The sequence below is a fragment of the Diadema antillarum genome, unplaced genomic scaffold, assembly GCF_040938485.1.
Source record: "Diadema antillarum isolate AM-2024a unplaced genomic scaffold, OU_Dant_1.0 seq00000222_RagTag, whole genome shotgun sequence".
NCBI classification, from domain to species: Eukaryota; Metazoa; Echinodermata; class Echinoidea; order Diadematoida; family Diadematidae; genus Diadema; species Diadema antillarum.
This window is the reverse complement of record NW_027271276.1, coordinates 553,122-569,240: the sequence shown is the minus strand read 5'-3', so window position 1 is coordinate 569,240 and position 16,119 is coordinate 553,122. Positions and strand designations below refer to the sequence as shown.

The 16,119-nt window shown below is 37.3% G+C and overlaps 1 protein-coding gene across 2 annotated transcripts; it reads right to left on the bottom strand.

Annotated features, from left to right (window-relative positions):
• Window positions 1–5,084: 5,084 nt before the first annotated feature.
• Window positions 5,085–16,006, bottom strand: LOC139729171 (tax1-binding protein 3-like). Of its 2 annotated transcripts, XM_071640102.1 has the most exons (5): window positions 15,947–16,006; window positions 14,716–14,817; window positions 12,623–12,700; window positions 10,401–10,487; window positions 5,085–7,059 (listed from the first exon to the last, which is right to left on the bottom strand). In XM_071640102.1, the coding sequence occupies exons 1-5, from the start codon at window positions 15,983–15,985 to the stop codon at window positions 6,943–6,945; spliced, it is 423 nt and encodes a 140-aa protein (XP_071496203.1). In that variant the 5' UTR covers window positions 15,986–16,006; the 3' UTR covers window positions 5,085–6,942. The 2 variants fall into 2 exon arrangements, with proteins under 2 accessions (XP_071496203.1, XP_071496204.1); XM_071640103.1 differs by lacking the exon at window positions 5,085–7,059 and having other exon boundaries at window positions 9,825–10,487.
• Window positions 16,007–16,119: the final 113 nt, after the last annotated feature.

Below are 16,119 nucleotides of genomic sequence, written 5' to 3'. Positions count from 1 at the left end.
ATATATATATATATATATATATACATATATATATTATATGTTTTCTATGTACATATATATTCTACGTAGGAAGAGTTTGAATGCATAAAGAGATAGAGATAATTTCAGACTTTTTAACGTAAAGGCCATCATCAAATAGAGAAAAATAAAATCTTTTCAATGATACTGCACTCATTGCATAACTAATATTTTTGAAATATCAAAATTATCGCACATACAAATTGTAGGTTTTATTTTCTTCTTTTTTGGCAGCTTTAATATTAAATATCTCGAATTGATAAAAATGAGGATACATGTATCTGCTTTTGCATTTAAACTCTTCATAGGAAGGTATGTTCCCATCAAAAAGATTGCATGGTATGTGGCAGATACACTGTATCGTGATTCAAGCTACGGTACTTTCTTATCGGACTGCAGAGAATGACCTTGTATTGCTTGATTTATCAAATTTTCAAGAAAACGTTATAGCTTAAAGATGAAAATTTCGATAAACAAAATTCAATGTACCCAATTTATTCCACATAATTTATTACCATGGAAACTTTGATACAATTGATATGCTACTAAAGACATTCTGGTCCAACAGGCACATTTTGAGTCATTCTTAATATCAGTTAACTATAATTGGCTGAAAAGCACAAAAAGTATGGACCATTGATGCATTTCCATCATGATGGTGGTAATGATGATGGTGGTGGTAGTGATGGCGATGGCGATGGCGATGGTGATGGTGATGATGACGATGATGATGGTAATGGTGATAGTGATGATGATGATGGTAAAGAAGATGAAGATTGTCATTACTGGTACTGTGATTGATGTTATTTTTATGTGCCTGTCATTGTACACAAACGGCAATTGAATGCTGCAGTTATTATGGTGAATGGTTATGCACAAATAAGAAATAATTTCATTTGCCAAGTTTTCATAAACAAACTTCTGCCACCATGTCAAAGCAGCTAGGGTACATACAACTAACTTCTGCTACTACTTAATAAGTGCCCGGCCGCGGGGCCCCGTTCATAAAGCTGTTCGTAAAGTTACGAACAACTTACGAGCGACTGGTGATCAGTTCTGATGTGCTATACTTATCAGAATTTCCATAATTTACCACAAGAACCAATCACCAGTCGCTCGTAAGTCGTTCGTAACTTTACGAACAGCTTTATGAAACACCCCGGGTGTACAAAAGTAGCAACAAGCTGGTCAGATTACATTCTTCATCTAAGCCTTGCAGTTGATATGAAATTTCCACAGAGTGACACCACACTAAAAGGACCATTGTCTTCTCTTAATACTCATGAGAATGATTACACATTTGCCTTAACATGCAGATGCCCATACATACAAACACGCTGTCACACACTCATTTCCACTATACAGTAGTTCATCCTAGAGTAGTCTTGTCCAAAATTAAAGGCATCTTGCATTTTTTTTCTTTGTTCAGATTAAGGGGTTGTATTTTTTTAAATTTATAATGCAGTGATGAAAAGATAAAGATATTGAGTACCCAGGTAGTTTTTTTTCTCTTGTTGTATATGTATGTTTTTTTGTTGTTGTTGATTTTAGATTGATATATTGTATGTATGATTTTATGCATAGTTTCTGAATATGTTTATTGTAAACATCTTATTATTTGTGAAACTGTGATTTTATCTATATTTTGTAAACTGAATGTGCTTCAGCCTCTGGGCTGCCAATTTCAGTAATAATAAACCTCACCCTCACCTCACCTCAAACCTCAACCTCATCTACCCACACTTTCAACTTAGGAGAGCAAATGGTAAAGCCATCTGCCAGACCAAAGTCACAAGGGGGCGCTGTTCAGACTTTATCACTGTGTTTCGGTATAAAATTGATCTTCAAGTGTATATTATCTCTATCTTCTGGTCTGTACATGATCTACACAGCATAAATAAGAAATGACTTCCGTAAGCCCTTCCAACCTCACCCCCTCTTTAAAAAAAAAAGAACAATGAAAAAGAGAGTTATACCAGATTATGGGTCATTTCTTAATTGTTTGAAAAGAATGTGACCACATGTGGGTCTTCAAGTATAATATCAGTTTGAGCACCTGAAAAAGGAGTATGTGCAGTGTGAATAAAATGATTTCATTACATTATATTCTTCTGTCGCTGCATGTGGATATTAGATTTTCAAATGATTTACTGTATAAGCTGTTATTTTTGTGAAGGTTTAATTTTGCAAATTTCGCGAATCACTGTTGGACCACGAATATAACACACAAAAATGTTTTACATACACTAGGGTAATACATGTAGTGCACTGAGGATAATCTTGGTGTCAATTCGTGAAAACAACATCTCACAAAAATGTCTGTGACCTCCTCATTCACGAAAATACCTGTACGTGAAAATAACAGCTTTATAAAGTACAGTGCACTCCCGTTATAACGAAATGCTTGGGACCCGGCAGTTTTCTTTCGTTATAACGAAATTTCGTTATAACCGAACAAATACAATATATAACGTAAACAAGGAAACCACGGATATATATCATATTCTTTTTGCTGAATACTCATCATACACTGGAAAGCTATGTGAAATGGGATGGGATTATTGTATTACAATATTAAACGCAAGTTCCCCTCAGAAACTGTGCATGACACAAGGGGCGAACGCACAGTGACGTGAAGGCGTTCGCCCATGCAGAGACGCTATAAATGCTTGTTCCGCTACGTATTTTCGAAAGCAATTCGCATTTCGTTATAACGGAGCACATTTCTTTTGTTTTTCTTTGTCAGTGGTGCTCAGAAAAGACTTCGTTATAACGAAAATTTCGCTATAACCGTGTTCGTTATAAGCGAATTTTGTACCATAGACTTATAATGGCGTTAAGTTCGGGACCAGAAGTTTTACTTCGTTATAACGAAATTTCGTTATAACCGTGTTCGTTGTAACGGGAGTGCACTGTAATCAGTAAATGAGAAAATCATGCAATAATGGAGAATTCAGTTTGTCAAGGCATTTTTTTTTAACCTCAATTATCAACCACAGTATCATCTTTCTTTTTGGATTAAAAATTTCCACATATTCTACCAAAAGTGTGCACACTGAATTTCCATTCTAAAAATGAAAAAAAAAAAGAGAATCGTTTGGCTCATTGTGACTTTTGTTATGAATCGTACAAAATACCACAAATTCTTTTACCAAATTGTTTTTGGCTACTTAAGTACCAAACATTTGATACAGTACAATGAAGAAAATTTTCTGGTTCCAAGGACCATTCTGAAACAAATTTCCACAGCAGGCCTATTATTAGGACTTTTGTTTCTTCACACACACACACCACATCACATGATAATGACAGAAGTCAACAGGCTTTTTACATAAGTATTTGGTTTACATTACAAATTTTAATTGTAGATAAATCTCTTTCATTGTCTTTCCCAAAATGCAAATCAAAATCAAAGTTCTACAAATTTCTTCTTTGTCAAACATGACACAAAATCTATGCCCTGCAAGCGCAATTTACACACTCAGTCACAAATGTGATTAGATACAAAATACAATTCATCAGTACAGAAGGCAGATAAACATTTTTGGCATTTGAAAAATGCATGAATACAATTGTAGCACATGGCAATGAGGACTCAAGAGTGACACATGACAAGATACAACAGTGGGGGGGGGGGGGGGAGGATTTAGATGATTCACACTTTTAAAGAGAATGTTGCAAAGGAAATCACACAACTTGTATTAAATTCACCTTGGAAATCACACACCACCTAGACATAGTAACAGATTTAGATTTAACCACATTTCATTACCAGATTTTTTTCTCCATACCTCCAACAACAAACAACCAGTCTAAGTTGAGGTCATTCTGTAAAAGTTGAATTTTTTTTTCTTTTTTTTTAACACTTTGCCAAAAGACTGTCAGTATGAATGGCAGTTTCAACACAGGTCCTCCAGCATTCCCCTGAAAATGTGATCCTAAACTGGCTGACTTCAACAGGCAGAGAAAACACATCGGGAATGGCAGAAAAAGGGCAGACTTTCATGCGCTACTGGGGAATGATCGTCGCACTAGCAGATTATAACAAGGCAAGTGCCAAATTGTGTCTCGCCCATTTGCGTACAAGAAATTAATATTTTTCTAATTCCCAGAAGTTCATTGACCCGCCTATGACCTTTGACCTTGTGGTGACCTTCAACTCCCCAAGGGACATTTACCATCCAAGTTTGGTCACAAACAGACACAGGGATCAAAAGTTATGAGCCATAATCGAAACGCATCAGAAAAACTTAACAATGGGCCCTGAAAATTTGTTGACCCCTTTCTGTGACCTTTGACCTTGTGATGACCTGTAATTCCCCAAGGGACATCTACCGTCCAAGTTTGGTCACAAACGGACATAGGGAGCAAAAGTTCTGAACCACAATCGAAACGCACCCTTAAAAACTTAACATTGGGGCCCCTGAAAATTTGTTGACCCCTGTCTGTGACCTTTGACCTTGTGATGACCCTCAGCTCCCCAAGGGACATCTACCATCCAAGTTTGGTCACAAAGGGACGAAGGGATCAAAAGTTATGAGCCATAATCAAAACGCGCCATTGTAGCAACATGTGTCGAGTTACGTGTGATAAGAGTCTTGCAAGTAAACTTTAACGTATGACCTCAAATGACCTTTGACCTTATCCTGTGACCTCCAACGGCACCATAACATTAAGGTACCCCCAGTGCATCTATGACCCAAGTTAGGTTGTAATCCAAGCAACTTATGTGAAGTTATTTGTCAAAAGAGAGTCTTGCAGGTAAACTTTAACATAGAAAAGAGAGTCTTGCACATACTCTTTAATACACATGTATATGACCTCAAATGACCTTTGACATCATCACATGACCTCCGACAACACCATAACATGAAGATACCCCTAGTGCTTCTATCACCCAAGTGTGGCTGCCATTGCTGTAACAGTTGCCAAGTTATGCATCATAAGAGAGTCTTGCAGGTAAACTTTAACATTTGTGACGGACGACGGAAGGACGACGGGCGGACGCCATTTGGATCCCTTAGTCTCGCCTTCACCTCCGGTGGGCGAGACAAAAACCTTACACTTATCCTACCGTCAGACCAATGTGTGGGCTAAAACCAATTGTAGGACTGATACCACTAATCTTTTTAAAAATTAACACACATCCCTCACAGCTAAAGCATTGTGACAGAGTGTAAAATACTGTGTGTCAGACTAGATAGAAAAATACAGGCATGACTAGCATTCCTTTCTGAGAAAACATTTGGCATTGTGGAATCATTGACAAGAATTCTTTGACAATCTTATCACATGTGATTGTTTGAATAAGCCAGTTTACAGTTAGCAGTGGTCTGCAATGACCTCTAAACCACACACTTCTCAACCATGGATTGATGTTTTGATTAGAAGTTCAGCTGAAAACAACCAAGCAGGAAGTGGTAATCCGCATGTAAATGCAACATGAATATGTGTTAATTTGGTTGAAAAGAATATACAATCATCCGTACATCCCGACATGCACATACCTCATAGACTATGAATATTTATGATGTATTTTCCATAAAGACCTATCCACTTTTCAAACATATATCAGTTTCAAGTCAATTTCAGGAGAAGGTCTGCAATAACCTATATCTTCACATGATCGGGTTGTAAGTAAGAACTGGCTTTCACATGATCAGTTAACATGACCGTCCTAAAATCTACATTTGATTACATTCTGCAGAAAACAGTCTGACTGAATACACACTCTTGTTTTAAAAACCACTCAGATATTTTTTTTTTTTAAATAACATTGACAAATGGTTTGAATGAAATACGTACTTACATAAAATGCATGCATCAAGGCATAATACAATAATCAGTTCCTCGCAGAATAGTACTTGCTTTCGGGCGTGGATCGATGAACACCTAAAATCGGGCACTAAAGTGATATGAGTGATACTTGATAGGTCAATATCAGGCAGTTATTCTATAAAGAGGGCACAAGAAAGCCTAAAAAGTGCCCAATTAAGTCCCTATTTCACATTTTATAATCATAGTCTTCTTATACATCACCACAGCTGCTAGCCACTGACGGATTAAAAAAAAAGAAAGAAAAATTGCCAAGTACATTTTGTAACCTGATGATAATAAAAAAAAAAAAAGTGCAGTGCTGTTCCAAAGACCAATTGATGCTGTTTTTCACAGTGGATATTATCACTTTACAACAATTACGTACATTTCAGTCAACATGGCATAAAAAGCAAGGTTTCTTATAGAATCATCCATGCTATATGTCATAGGAATACCGCAGTATTTTAGTACAGTTTAGCAAAAATTTTGCTTTACTCAGAACCGTCATATAGGCATTATCACAGATAACATACAAATAAATATATTACAGAAGACAGGAATACAATATTCACTTCTTTACATAAGAATACATCAGCCACAATACACCTTAGACTCAAATGAAACACTAACATGATAATTACAGGAGAAAATGGATTATCATACATTAAAACATCCATCACCTTATATTTCTGTATACAGAGACTATGTGCTGATTTAAAAATTTGTTTCTGAATCTCTTTTGATTTACTCTTTTCAAGTAAGACACTGGTTAAAAATTAGAAAATGTATTTCTATTACATTTTGTACAGTCATTGACCAACAAACTTGTGTCTACCTTTCTGATACACAAAACAACCGAACTAGTACTGCTTAGTTAGCATTAGGGAGCAGTCTTCATATACAACACTACCATGAAAGGCTCTACACTGTTTAAAATGCACAGCTAAAGGTTAATTTATCATTCATGATTAATACCATGGCAAGAATAATCATAGGGATGTCATTTCAAAAACGGGGTATTCACAGTTTTGTGATGTTTTCGTGTTAAAATACCATATGAATAAATTTGTTTAAAAAATGTCTTTGTTTGTATTTGATCAAGAAACATTAATACATCCAGCTATTTGCACCACACTTGTGCATTGATGCACTGGTTAAGGCTTTTTCCTGAATGGTAGACTTAATCATCCTCAGCACCGTCATGCTGTCATAAAGCTGCAAAATCTTGAAACATAAACATAAATACAAGTACATCAAATGCTGAGTGAGAGCTCATTTTCCAGTACTTTCATTCTTGATCGCCCATCTGATATCAAAATATTGACTTAATTCCTGAATGTCTAGCATGGTGTCAGTACGGACTACATGAGGTGTCAGATAAAGTTTGTAGAACCACAAGAGGAGAAATCACAATAGTTTTGTAATTCCATGATTCCGAGGAAAAAATACAATAACTACAAATGTATTTGGGACAAAAAACCACAACAACTGCATTAAGAACTACATTCTGGACTCCTACGGATCTTTCTACTTTGCTACACCCATGGTCCTCTATGAACTACTTTCATTATTTTATACAAGAGAAAAGATAATAGTTTACATAACAGGCCATCGCCAGGGCATATTTGCAAAATGCTATTCACATAAGCTTATCAAAATTATACACAAGTTTTGTTTTGTTTTTTCATAAAATATTATGCCTCAATCCAGCATTTTTTTTTTCTTGTTGATTTCACAAGCTGCATCACAGCACACTAAGATGAATCACCAATGAAGATCATTAAGCGTAACAGGACTCGACACTAAATTTTTTCTCATGTGGCCCATTCGGGCCACTAACATCTTCAAATACAGTATGAAATTTTGGTGGCCCGAAAAAGAAATGTAATGGCCAGAAATAAAAAGAAATATGAAATTTCCTATTGAATTTTAGATGCCCGATCGGGCCACCAAGAAGGAAATCTGGTGGCCCGACATCAACTTTTAGTGGCCCTGGGCCACTGGGCCATTGGGCCACCGCTAATGTTGAGCCCTGCATAATATTATTTACCACCTGAAGCATGATCAGAAATAGGATATGAAACACTCCAAAAGTCATGCCATTCCAGACTTGATAATAAACGGAAGACATTTCAGATTCACACCAAATTCTCCAAAGCTACGCCATAAATATTAATAAAGCTATATAATAACACCTCTCCAAAAGTACTGTACTAGCACTAATTTCTATACAGTCTACACATAAATATTCAGATGTAGGTATAGTACAAAGCATAACAGTCCTTGATCTACACATGTTAGAGTAATTGCCACTACCTCAAGGCATTCCAAAGTCTCTAAAATGAGATATACATGAGACTGGTTTGGTTGGTAAGAAGCATAAAAAGACATAAAAATCCTCAATAACAATCTATAACGACAACGATGATGATGACGATGATGATGATAATAATAACAATAATGACAATAACAATACTGATAATAATAATGATAATAATAATAATAATAATGATAATAATAATAATGATAATAATAATAATAATAATAATAATAATAATAATAATAATAACAACAACAATAACAACTGCAATAATGAAACTGATAACAGAAATAATTTCAACATGTAAATAATGATACTGATAGTAGAAAGTCACAAGCAATAGTAAACCATTTTTATATAATGCACATTACAAATTCATTCTGTCGATAGTACTGGCCTACATTCCAACTAAGGCTGACGTGCTCTTCAAACTCTTTGAAGCTTAAATTCATCTGAGATAGTGCATGCATGTGAAGCATATCGATGGTTTTCGCCTACTTTCACATACTCATTTATTTCATCATTTATCATTACCTCTCTTTTTTAGATTTGTTGAGTAGGAAAGATTTTGCATGTTTTGTATTTTTCTGTCGGCCACGTCATAAACAGCAGTTATGTGCTCACTAGGTCAAAATATAGTAAACATTTTTGCATGTTGCACTGTTGGTGTTGCACACTGCAAGCTGCAAGGACGTTCTCATGTCATGACACTAGTGCCACGGCTACAGAACACCAACTGAAATGCCTTTTTGAATTCCAAAAAGAGGACATTTTTCATATATATTTCTCTCCTGTTCTCCCTGAATGTAGCATAGGTGCAAAGTGCAAAGTATGTGTACTGCCCAATTGGGTTTTTGTTGTAGCTGCTTAAAGCAACACGAGGGTTTGTACTGATCACACAGTGATGGTCAGTTCTGCTCTGCAGTGGAATCTTTGACCGAAGATTTTCCCCCTATCGACGTCTTGCTAAGGTGCACAACTCTTGCAAGCAATTTGGTGCATTAAAGTAAAATGCAACTCACATACATATGACAGTCCAAGACATTCTTTGCTAAACTGAATAGGATCAAGCAACTCCGCGCTAGCTAAACCATTTTTTCTTTCCACCTCACATGTTATGAACAAAGAGTACCAAAAAAAAACTACTCTCACCCAATAAGAATATACCAACTGATCACTATTGAAACTGAGCCTGCATTACTGTTAAAAGAAAGAGGCAATAGTACCACAGCACAGCACACTGAATATCTCAATAAAAATGTGCTAAACGCCATGGTGAAATTTTTCTGCATACAATTTTGCAGGATTAGCACGGCGTGTGACAAATTTTCCAACAATCCATAGCATGTTGGTGTACAAGCATGATGGTGGTGAATATGAGTGCACACTTGGAACCTTAGAATTAACAAGTGAGTGGCAATTTTGCCAGCAGACAACAGCAAAAGCAAGCGTCACTTGCTGTGATGGAGCAAGTACAGCAAAATGAAGAGTGACACGTACATAAAACTCACAACATGATTGCCGATGCACAGTCGACCTTACTTCATCAGAAAATCTCTTTGGCTCTATGTACAGTAATCTGTAGAAATACACTGTTACTAAAGTGTCTCGCAATCACTAGAAATGCACTGTTATTAAAGAGTCGCAATCACTCTTTAAATACCTTTTGACTACAGCCCCTATATCAGCTCATTCCCTGATCTCACTAGGCTACACACAATTCTTGGCAAAAGATATAAATTGACTCAGAACAAGCAGCATAGAAATGTGCAACAAATCTACCTACCACAAGTCAATGCTTCACTGCAAAATATTGACAGCTCAATGATCCATTTTACATCGCCATAAACAGGGAAGAATATCCCGACTACCAGTGATCATACGAGAAAATTCTCTCAACATGGAAGCACTTAAAGCACACTGGTGCTTCATCTGCAAACATTATTTTACACAGATTATCATCTGCCACTGAATTAATTCATCTTTTTTTTTTTCCAAAATCAGCCAAAGGCTGGCACATGATCAAGAAGTGGCAGCCATCTAGAAATTCTTCTAAAACATGTGCACACTAGTGGCACTGATAGGCACCAACAGAACTATACAAACACTCTCATGATCTCCTCTATAATAGCAAGCTATGCTTAGTAACGCCACAGGTATGTCCGACCATTCGACGGGGAGCGAGAATAAAAAGAGGGGGAGTAGGATGGGGCTACTAGCTGGTCATTAGTCCTTGCCTAGTCACCTTCATCTTCAGCATCGTGTATTTCTCCTTGGTCAGGATCTTGACGGCATGACGATGCGTTGCCATGGTGAGGTCATAGCCATTGACCTACAAAATGGAAGGGGGGAATACACATGTAGCTATACCGTCTCATAATAAATAACACTAACATAGCCCTTACTACTGACGTTTCCAAGCACATTAATATGGAAAAATATCAAACTAAAATACAGCATTATGTACATCATATAACAACAACAACAACAACAGCAATTAAGATTGAGTAAACAGATAAGTTTTAAGCAATGATTTAAACTTATCTACATTTCCAGCATTGTGCCGAGTACAATCGAACATCACTCTCTGGTGCTAGTATGGCAGAGCAGTGTGCCAGTGATAAACACAGCGCACACTGTTTCAGGTTAAGCAGAATATCAGTTTGGTAAAAAGCCCACTTCATTTCAGGTCCTGAACATTTATAATTCCCGATATCATTTATCATAATAAGAAGTTGCTCTCTTACACTGCTGACCACATACAATCAAAATTTGTCATCTTCAGACAAATATTCAAATGAAATGATAATGGCTGTACTTTGCATCGAATATCTTTAACACAGCGTGGTGCTCAAAGCTCTTCACAACATATCATTGGATAGGTCCTTTGCAAATTCAGACAAAAATATACAAAAAAAAAGGAGATTAGCAGTTCAAATATAGTTCAAATTTTTAATTAGATTTACTTATTATATGCTCACTGAATAGCACTAAAAAGAGAAAGTACAATAATATTATACTGTATACGCTATATATTTCGCGGGGGTTTTATTTTCGCGAATTTCGCGAGTCGGGAGCTATCGCGAAATTAACAACACGCGAAAATATTACCTTCCAAAATGAATCCCTTGCCTTGATGATACGAACATTTCAGTACTAGTATATCATGTCACGGCTTACCGAACAGACCATACTGGCTAAGCTTGTTTACGCACGTCCACGTCTACTTACGAATACTGTAGAGAGGGGACCACTCGTCAGAAATCTAGCGCGATGGACTTAACCACTTCAAAAATGTTGAATTCTAACTTACTAGTTCGCAGAGTTTGGTAAGTTTTTTTCATGCAGTGTATAACTAGTATCATTCTTATTTGCTAGTAAGTTGAAAATTCACACTTTCTTTGCCACTTCATATTTTCTCTGGTCCACCAATCGCGAATTTAACCACTCGCGAAAATGTGTGACAGCGGCAATTCGCGAAAATTTATGTACGCGAAAATTATAGCGTATACAGTAGTACTACAATGTTGAATCTCAGCCATACAATTTTTTTAGTTGAGCATTGGATGCACAATCAGTAGAAGTAGCTTGCCAGAGAGACATTACACAGCTACCTTATTGCTTCGCATACCAAGATCAATGTGGGTAAAGCAATATACAAAATTTTGTATGCTCTCCACTTAATGTCATGAGAACTTGCTTAAATTTGGTGTGCCTTGTCAAGGGTGACTTGACTGGGGGTTTATTGAAAATTGATCTACAGTCGAGAAGTATTTATGGAGACTTCATATCATTGGCACATGACACTGCTTTTAAAGGGGAAATCCAGTCCAAAAATAAGTTAGTCTGATAAAAAAAGAATAACATGTTATGAGTTCAATGGTAAAAATTTAACTGAAATTGGATGAAAAATTAGGAAGTTATGACATTTTGAAGTTTTGCTAATTTTGCAAAACAGTTCTTGTACAGTGGATATGAATATGCAAATGAGTGAGCTGACCAAGTCATAACCTTACAACTTTTCATTGATCGTGTACAAAAAAATGACAAAAATTCAATGTTTCTGTTATTGAAGTCTGACATATGATGTTATTCCTGGTTGAATAACTTCAGAATAGTGATCAGCTAGATATATCAGGATTTGAGCCTCGGGCATAATTGCGTTTAAATGAAAAACTGGAAATTTCAAAATTTTATGTACAAACTATACGGCAAGTTGTGAGGGGATGACATGCTCACTTTGCCATATGCATATTCATATTGACCGTTCAAGAACTGTTTCCTAAAAAATTAGCAAAACTTCAAAATGTCATGACTTCCTTATTTTTCACTGATTTCGATCAAAATTTTACCATTGAACTCGTAATATTTTACTCTTTCTTATCGCACCAACTTATATTTGGACTGGATTTCACCTTTAAAGATGAAGTATTTCATGACTGGAATTACGCAAGATGGCCAGCTCACCTCAAGGATCTTATCGGCAACTTGTAGACCTGCACTGGCAGCTGGACCTTCAGGAGCTATTTTGGAAACAAAGATGCCCTGTTGGTGGTGAGGGAAAAGGTAAGAAAGATGGTAAAGTGCCGGCACTCACTTGAAGCAAGTTGGCTCGTAAGATATCATATCTATGCATTATTAATGCCTGTATTTATACAACATGAACACCATGTACAATTGTATAGAGTAAAACAAAAGTGTATTATATCACTGTCCTGCTACTCCTACTGTGACATCACAAACTGTTGTATTCTTCTCATCCAGCGATGGCAGCACTGAAACTTTAAAACTTCACGTCTGAACGGATTGTCCAATTTTCCTCAAACTTCACTAATGTGTTCTACTACTATTTCTGCATTCACTCAATCCACATATGATTGTATATGTTTTCATTCCCCTTTACGGTATAATGCGGATGTTAGGCATATTGTATGACTGGAACAGACCTCCCAACCTTTCTCAATATTCACACTCTTATAATATAAAGGGCACAAATAAAAGAAAATATCCTATCAACCTCATTAGCTTTCACTACTGAGGTTCGACCACATCATCAGGCTAAGACTTAGCACAATTTCACCAACAATCTGGTCTTCAAATTATTTTATCAAGTTCAAATGTCTATCCTCACTTGTTGTTTGAAAAAGTTAATTTAGACAGGTACAGTGAACTCCCGTTATAACGAACATGGTTATGACAAAATTCCAGTTACAACGAAGTAAAAATTCAGGCTGCAACATTATCAGCTCTATGTATTTTCATTGTGTATTTGTTCGGTTATCAACAAAATGTTACAAAATGTTGATATAACGAAAGAAAACTATCGGTCCCGAGGACTTCATCATAACGGGAGTCCACTGCATCAGCATCTCATGTTCTTCATCCATGTCCATACACCTACGTGTATGTCACTTTATGAAATAATGCATGTGAAATTAAGAGCTTATGCGGCCGTGCATCACAAAACCAACAAAACGTCGCACACACTGATTTTGTGTGAGGACTCAAATTAGGTAAAACGGGTCAACCTAGTCAATCTTAAATTTTCAAACTTTCTGAAAGAGAAATTCCTCTTCTTTATTATTCTACAGTTTGGGATCATAAGATACAGGGGGAATATAATTCTTAGCAGATTTTCTAGAACACTTTTTTGTGGAATAGTGTGATAAGGTGTGTCTTAATAATAGAGTCCACTTTCATTGTTTAAAAACCCTTTCCACACTCTTCACTTTCAAATCTAATAACTTTTGAAAGGATGATGCTACTGCTTTGGAAGTGGGGGTTAGCCATGGATACAATGCGTCGATAGAGCATGATCAATTTCAGCTTAAACTGATAAACCCTTCATAGCTGTCAATGGGGTGTTTTACATCCTGTTTTTTGTCTCATTCATTGCACAGCTAGCATGGCTTTGTAAGATTTAGTGCTTGAATAGACCCGGTACTTCAGAGCCTCTTTTCTGAGTTCACACTTTTCTAGAATGTGTGCTTCTTTCTACAATTTAGATAAGTTAGGAGAGTCCATTTGAACCAAGTTCACATACATAATTTTAAACCTTGAAACCTGCTCTTCCAATATCTGCCCCTAACTAAAAATCAATATCTAGTGACTTTCTATTCGCATTGTGATGCAGGGTCACATACTCCTGAATTGTGGATGGATGACTCAATTTGTAACCACCTTGGAAGACAAGGTCAATATTTAAAGAGCAGTCAATGAGACAAGGCTGGAATAGTATTGGAAACTTGATAAAAAGAGATCTGATATAACAAAATACCTGATATGACAAACTAATTTTTCTGGTCCCAATAAATTTATTTCCTTTGTTTTGTACTGACTATTGACTACTGATATAACAAAATATTTGATACAAAGAACAAATTGTCTTGGTCCCAAGGATCTTGTTATACTGAGTTTCCACTGTATCAACTATTCATTTTTAAACCATTCTAGCAATTGCTTGGTTGTTGTGTCACAGCCAAGCTACACATTCTCCCCTTAAAGGGCTAGATCCTAATCCAGAAACATACAGGAAACTGAGTGGTTTAGTGGAAGCTCACCTGGTCATTCTTGACAAAGGGATTCTTGGCACTGTCCTGGTCGATCCCGCCTGCTACACTGAAGCCCAGTCTGGTGCCATCCTTGTATACATTCACTTCAATCTAAATGAGAGTGTAGACAACAGATAAATTCAAGCATTTCCACACAAGCTTTCAAAATGCCCTTCCTAACATGGGGCCAATAATAAGTTATACAAGCAAACCTACACCACAGGTGAAGTTTATCTGTTTCTCATACTAACACCTTGTAATTGTATCCAGTTTGTCTGTTTTCTGCCAACCTAATCAAATGTGTTCAGGTAAAGCATTGATGCAATGCAAATAGCACTTTGTACAGTTAGGGGTAGGATTTTAGGGAGTCTATACTGCGTATAGTCGCATATCAGTCCGGGAAACCCGCTCATGAGGACCGCTCCCGCGTACGAGGACTGCCCCGCCTCATGAGGACCGCCCCCCCGCCTCATGAGGACCGCCCCCATGCCTCACGAGGCCCCCCTTTTCATTTCTATTCATCTCACATCTGACGTATAAAACACACATGTTTTAATGGGCGCTCTGCATCGGTCGATTAAAACTCGATTTTTGAAAAAAAAAAACAGATAGGATTTTTTCTTCTTTTCATCATGGAGAGTGGACATGTGTGTGTAACAAAAAATCACCGTGCAAAGTTGCGACAATTTATTCGTCAGATGTGAGATGAATAGAAATGAATAGGGGGGCCTCATGAGGCGTTCCCCCCGGGCCTCATGAGGCATGGGGGCGGTCCTCATGAGGCGGGGGGGCGGTCCTCATGAGGCGGGGCAGTCCTCGTACGCGGGAGCGGTCCTCATGAGCGGGTTTCCCGGACTGATATGCTATGCAACTGCAAGCATGCATACAACGTAAGCATATCATTTTCTTCATTACTGCCAATAGCCAGGAGGGTACTCTTCCTGCAATACTAGTAGGATAAAACCTCTCACCGCTGGTGACTGTCACTTTAATTCAAGACTTGCAAGAGCATGCATCTTTTAGCTTTTTCACTTGCACATGCACCATCACATTTCAAGTAGCAACATCAATAACAGGCAATGGGACTGTACAAAAGGGCGTGTCGACTCTTCAACTGGGTCTCGGCTTGCACCAGTGCAGTGGTCTATTTATGATGTTGCGACCAACTGTGGCCAGGTAAAATACATTCTTACAAAACCAGAATTTAATGCGACAAGATACATTGATAAGTGGAACTTACAAATGGGACTCCAGTGGCTGGGTCTAGCATGGAAGTCATTTTGTTGTGATTTCTTCTGTCTTTCCGTTGATGGTGATTGGGTGACCAGCTCAGAATTTTGTAGCGTCGCGTCGTCGCGTCGTGATCGCGTCGCTCGACTGGCGCATGGCTACTATACTACGGCGCGCGCGGAT